At 40.2% G+C, this 6,086-nt stretch overlaps 1 protein-coding gene across 1 annotated transcript; it reads left to right on the plus strand.

Moving 5' to 3' along the window:
* Positions 1 to 477: 477 nt before the first annotated feature.
* On the plus strand, positions 478 to 1,178 carry LOC130544631 (mammaglobin-A-like). The gene is made up of 2 exons (XM_057317174.1): positions 478 to 553; positions 931 to 1,178. The coding sequence occupies exons 1-2, from the start codon at positions 499 to 501 to the stop codon at positions 1,176 to 1,178; spliced, it is 303 nt and encodes a 100-aa protein (XP_057173157.1). The 5' UTR covers positions 478 to 498.
* Positions 1,179 to 6,086: the final 4,908 nt, after the last annotated feature.

Raw genomic sequence — 6,086 nt, forward strand, 5'->3', positions numbered from 1 at the left:
AATTCTTTCCCCAAGAGGACGTATGTGCTATTGCACTGAACCCAAATGGGCGCTAAGCCAGCAGGAGCAGACACACAGGATAGGAAGCTGTATGGACCTTGAAGAAGGAGGAGGGAGGGGTGTGAGAAGGATATGAAGACCACACTAATAATAAAATGGATGACAACACAGGCTCACTTTGCTGTAATCTGATTAGTTAGCAAGAACTTTTGCATTAATTTCATCTGAAGACATGCATGATTATTGCAATTCCAAAATTGTTTTCGGTCGAACAATCTCTGTCTCCTTGGTTTCTATAAAGAGAGCAAAGGCTGGCTGGGTTGCAGTTGACTCTTGCCGTCATTTCCTGGTCCAAAGCCAGGTTCATTGTATGACTCATTCTCTCATTTATGGGAGGGATTAGTGGTGAACTGGAGAATAAAAGGACTCCTAGGCGCTCACCTCCAAAGTGAGTTCCTTCCTCCCTGTCTGACCAGCCAAACAGAGCTGCCCTCAACCATGAAGCTGCTGAGAGTCCTTGTGCTGATTGCCCTCCCTCTTTACTGCTCTGCAGGTGAGTTCTATGAGGGGACGGCAGCCTTTGGGCTGAAGATTGTGTCAGGGCCCTCTGGAAGACCTCTTGTTCCCCAAATTCCAGTACAGAGCATCTGATTTCTCCAGTGTCTTTGTGGTTCATGGTTACTAGTGTTTGGCTTCTCTGGGCTATGGAGGTAGTGTGGGGGTGGAGAGGGGGCATGCATGTTTTCAGGCAAAAAGAAAACCTAGATCCTGGCTTTACTCTGCTAGAATTGAGAACTCAAGATCATTCACCATAATCTTTCTGAATGTATGTGTCTATTTCGTTGTAAAAAGATGACCAACATCCTAGGGACTCCCAAAAAGGGCTTCACACCTACATAATTGGGACCTCACTTGCAAGTTTTCTTCTAGGTTCTGGATGCTCATTGCTAGAAGAGGTGGTTAACAAAACAATCGATTCTCAAGTGAGCACAGATGAATACCAAAACTTCCTTAAACCCTTCTCAGCTGGTCCTGAAACTGACAAGGCCATAGCAGAACTGAAGCAATGTTTTCTCAGCCAGTCAAGCGAAACTCTGAACAATGTTGGAGCATTGATGGTAACTATGGTTTCCTCTACTGAGATTTCAAACCACTGGACAAGAACAAGCAGGCTCTAAGTTTGTCAGTCATTGTGCCACAGCAGGGGTTGTGCATGCCTTATTTTATTTCAGTGAATTTAATTGTGGGTGCATGTGAATCCTTGGACATCCAGAAAGCCAGCCAAGGTCCCAGTGCTGACTTGCCTCTTCACTTTGTGGAATCTTTAGGGAACGATAAATGAAAAAGGCCAAAGAGGGAAACAACACACACACACACACACACACACACACGCACACAGGGACACATTTTTCTATCAAGATAAAAAGCATCTGATTCTCAAGAAGAACCTCACTTGTAGAAATGATCAGCAAAAATGATCCCCTTCTTCATAGAAACAAAGAGGAAAATGTTCACAAGAATTTTTAATAGCCTCTAGGAGAACCCACTTGAAGAAAATTCTGTACATCTTATGAAAAGAATTTAGAATGCAATTTGAAACAATCACAATATGTTAGTATAAATGATCGGACTCCTTGACCATTAATTAAAGACCCCATGGATGACAAGTAGAGATCATGATATGAGTCTGCTATGATTGATGGAATTGTGTAAAACAACAGTCAGCAGTGTGTTTGTTCTCTATATTTTATTCCCTATCCTATATGCTGTTGACAACCTTCCAGTGTAGACAATGTAGAAATATTGCCAAAGCAAAAGGTCAAAGTGTCCTTCACTTAGAAGCTGCTGACACGGGGCACAAACAACATAGATGAACTTGAGCACATCATGATAAAGGAAAAAAGCCAAGAAAAAAAGATAACTATTGCATGAGGTCATTTACATCCATTTTATAGAGCAGCCAATCTCCTAGTAACAGAAGGTAGAGAGTGCTTTTTAGAGGTTGGGTGGTATGGGAAATGGGGATTGTTCAGTGGGTAGAGAGTTTCACCAAGGCAAGATGAAAATGTTCTGGAGACTGGTTGCACCACAACGTCAGTATACTTAACATGGCTGAACTGTATACTTAAGAAGATGAAAATGGTCAATTTTATGTTATGTGTATTTACCGTAAGTAAACATTTTAAAGACTGAAAAACCCTGCAACCAAGGATAATAGAATATTTCTTTAAAAACCTCGGTTAGACTGATCACTTGGAGTGCACATCTCCATTCTTTTCTGGGTTTCAAAGGTAATAGTTTTTGTTTCAGACTATTTTTGGTATTTCGAACATGTAAGGACACACCAGAGCTCAAAAACTTCACATTTCCTTGTATTTGAGCTGAGACTTACAATTCTTTGTGGAAAGCTGATAATACACACAGCCTCTTTACACGATTTCCTATTTTGAGGGACAGGAAACATGGACAAAAATTATTACCGAAATCCCTGATGGGGAAGAGATCTGGAAACAGCAGCACCTCTTTGGCATCAATAAAGTCTCCTGGTCGTTAAAATGAGAGATGAGATCATTCCGATCTTAATTCAAACACCGACTTTCTTAGATACCAGTGTGTGTGGACAAACCCAGGAAGCCAAGGAGAATAAATTTTTGTTTTTCAACTTTCCTTTCTAAAAGGTGAAAATCTGAGGCATGTCTCTGTTTTTGCTTTCCAGAACACAATATATGAAAGTAAGTGGTGTGCTGCGTTTTAACCTTCCTCAAGACTTGGGGCTCCAGGACTACAGAGAGTGGACCGAAACCGACTGCTGATTAATATGAACCACAATTTTCCCTTCCTTTTTGCCTTTTGATCTATAAACAGCAAGACAATTGTTGAAACCTCAAGTACATTTTCATTTCAATAAAGTATCTGCAAATGGAAAGTTCTTCTTATGTTATCTGATCAAAATGGACACTTTAGTGAGCCTCTTCTCTCACACATGCATGTGCCCACGTACACGTGCACACACACGTTCATACATAATTCATTGGAGAGCACATGGATGAAGGACTTAGGAATGTAAAAAGCACCTTGTTCCTCCTCATGTGTAGCCCAACATGGTCCTCTCTCTGAAAATGAACTCTTCCACCCTCCTGGTCCCCATTTCCCTGGGAACATGGGTGAAGATCTCAAGACTTAGATTCTGGTGTTTGGGCTGCATGCAGGTCCCTGAGACACTGCAATCTTTGTCTGTGCTGTGAGCCCAGCTAGCCATGGCTACACCTCTCTCTGCTTTTCCCCCGACCAAGAGCATGGGGCCAGGACTAGACCCAGGAAGAGATGTGACTCATACAAACAAGGGGTGAATCCTGACTTGATTTTAAATTTTAATATATGACATTCATTTTGATTTTTCAAATATTTCATTAAAATGTGATTTTCCCTAATTACTGAGATTGGGGTGGCCCTCCTGAAATTATGTGGGTGCCCCTAGTCTTGTCCCTGCAAGTGGCCATGTGGTCCAGTGTCTCCACCACAATGACCTCAAAGCCAGCTAGGTTGAGAGAAATGTGTATGTTCTGTAGGAATAAGGCAAAGCCAGCAGTTTTTATACTGAACCATAGCTCTCCTTACTTCAACCTGTCCCCACATTCCTGTCGCCAGCGATAAGTTATTGCAACCTCTTCTGCTCAATACTCATGGGGTCCCTCTTCTATTCCTTCACGGGCTATCCTTAACTTTCTTTTTTTTTATAATAATTTTTTATTATGTTATGTTAGTCACCATACAGTACATCCCAAGTTTTTGATGTGAAGTTCCATGATTCATTACTTGTGTATAAAACCCAGTGCACCATGCAATACGTGCCCTCCTTAATACCCATCACCAGCCCATGTTCTTTTCGAATGCACATAGAACTTTCTCCGGAATAGACCATATACTGGGTCACAAAACAGGTCTCAACTGATACCAAAAGACTGAGATTATTCCCTGCATATTCTCAGACCACAGTGCTTTGAAACTGGAACTCAATCACAAGGAAAAATTTGGAAGAAACTCAAACACTTGGAAACTAAGAACCATCCTGCTTAAGAATGATTGGGTAAAGCAGGGAATTAAAGAAGAGCTTAGTATTAAGGAGGGCACATATTGCATGGTGCAGTGGGTGTTATATGCAAGTAATGAATCATGGAACTTTACATCAAAACTAGGGATGTACTGTATGGTGACTAACACAATAAAACAAAAAATTATTATAAAAAAATAAAATAAAAAACAAAAAGAATAAAAAATAAAGAAGAGCTTAAGCAATTTATGGAAACAAATGAGAATGAAAACACATCGGTCTAAAACTTATGGGACGCTGCGATGTTGGTCCTAAGGGGAAAATACATAGCCATCTAAGCCTCACTCAAAAGAACAGAAAAATCTAAAATGCAGTTTTTATATTCTCACCTTAAGAAGCTGGAGCTGGAACAGAAGAACAGGCCTAACCCATGCACGAGAAAGCAGTCGATCAAGATTAGAGCAGAGATCAATGAATTAAAAACCAGGAGCACAGTAGCGTGGGTCAGCAGAACTAGAAGCTGGTTCTTTGAAAGAATAAATAAGATCGATAAGCCACTGGCCAGACTTATTCAAAAGAATAGAGAAGGATCCAAATTAATAAAATTATGAATGAAAGGGGAGAGATCATGACCAACACCAAGGAAATAGAAACAATCATTAGACACTATTATCAACAACTATATGCCAATAAATTAAATTAAACAACCTGGAAGAAATAGATGCCTTCCTGGAAATCTATAAACTACCAAGATAGAAACAGGAAGAAACTGATTTTTTAAACAGACCAATTAATTATGAAGTCCCACGAGTACATTTTATCTTTTGTTTCTCTTGCCTTTGGAGATGTGTCATGAAAAAGGTTGCTATGGCTGATGTCGTAGAGGTTGCTGCCTATGCTCTCCTCTAGGATTTTGATGGATTCCTGCCTCACATTGAGGTCTTTCATCCATTTAGGGTTTATCTTTGCGTATGGTGTGAGAGAGTGGTCAAGTTTCATTCTTTTGCATGTAGCTGACCAATTTTCCCAGCACCATTTATTGAAGAGACTGTTTTTCTTCCACTGGATGTTTTTTCCTGCTTTGTCAAAAATTAGTTGCCCAAAGAGCCGAGGATCCATTTCTGGGTTCTCTATTCTGTTCCATTGGTCTATGTGTCTGTTTTTGTGCCAGTACCATGCTGTCTTTGTGATCACGGCTTTGTAGTACAGCTTGAAATCCGGCATTGTGATGCCCCCAGTTTTGTTTTTCCTTTTCAACAATTCCTTGGCGATTCGGGGCCTTTTCTGGTTCCACACAAATTTAAGGACTATTTGTTCCAGTTCTTTGAAAAATGCCATTGGTATTTTGATCGGGATAGCATTGAAGGTGTAGATTGCTCTGGGTAGCATGGACATTTTAACTATGTTAATTCTTCCGATCCATGAGCATGGAATATTTTTCCATCTTTTTGTGTCTTCTTCAATGTCTTTCAACAGTGATCTGTAGTTTCTAGAATATAGATCCTTTACCTCTCTGGTTAAGTTAATTCCGAGATATCATATGGTTTTTGGTGCTATTGCAAATGGAATCGATTCCCTAATTTCTCTTTCTTCAGTCTCATTGTTTGTGTATAGAAATACAACTGATTTCTGAGCATTGATTTTGTATCCTGCCGCACTACTGAATTGCTCTATAACCATCTATAACTGAATTGCTCTATAACCTCCCAATAGTTTGGGAGTGGATTCTTTTGGGTTTTCCATATAGAGTATCATGTCATCTGCAAAGAAAGACAGTTTGACTTCTTCTTTGCCGATTTGAACACATTTTATCCCTTTTTGTTGTCTGATCGCTGTTGCAAGGACTTCTAGTACTATGTTGAATAATAATGGCGAGAGTGGGCATCCTTGTCATGTTCCTGATCTTAAGGGAAAGGCTTCCAGCTTTTCTCCATTGAGAATGATATTTGCCGTAGGCTTTTCATAGATGGTTTTTATGAGATTGAGGAATGTACCCTCTATCCCTACACTCTGAAGGGTTTTAATCAGGAAAGGA

The sequence above is a fragment of the Ursus arctos genome, unplaced genomic scaffold (assembly GCF_023065955.2).
Source record: "Ursus arctos isolate Adak ecotype North America unplaced genomic scaffold, UrsArc2.0 scaffold_23, whole genome shotgun sequence".
NCBI classification, from domain to species: domain Eukaryota; kingdom Metazoa; phylum Chordata; class Mammalia; order Carnivora; family Ursidae; genus Ursus; species Ursus arctos.

Excerpts from the sequence above, each read along its gene's own strand:
- LOC130544631 (XM_057317174.1), top strand. The coding sequence starts at position 499 with ATGAAGCTGCTGAGAGTCCTTGTGCTGATTGCCCTCCCTCTTTACTGC. Across the intron at positions 554-930 it reads CCCTCTTTACTGCTCTGCAG|GTTCTGGATGCTCATTGCTA; the intron begins GTGAGTTCTATG and ends GTTTTCTTCTAG.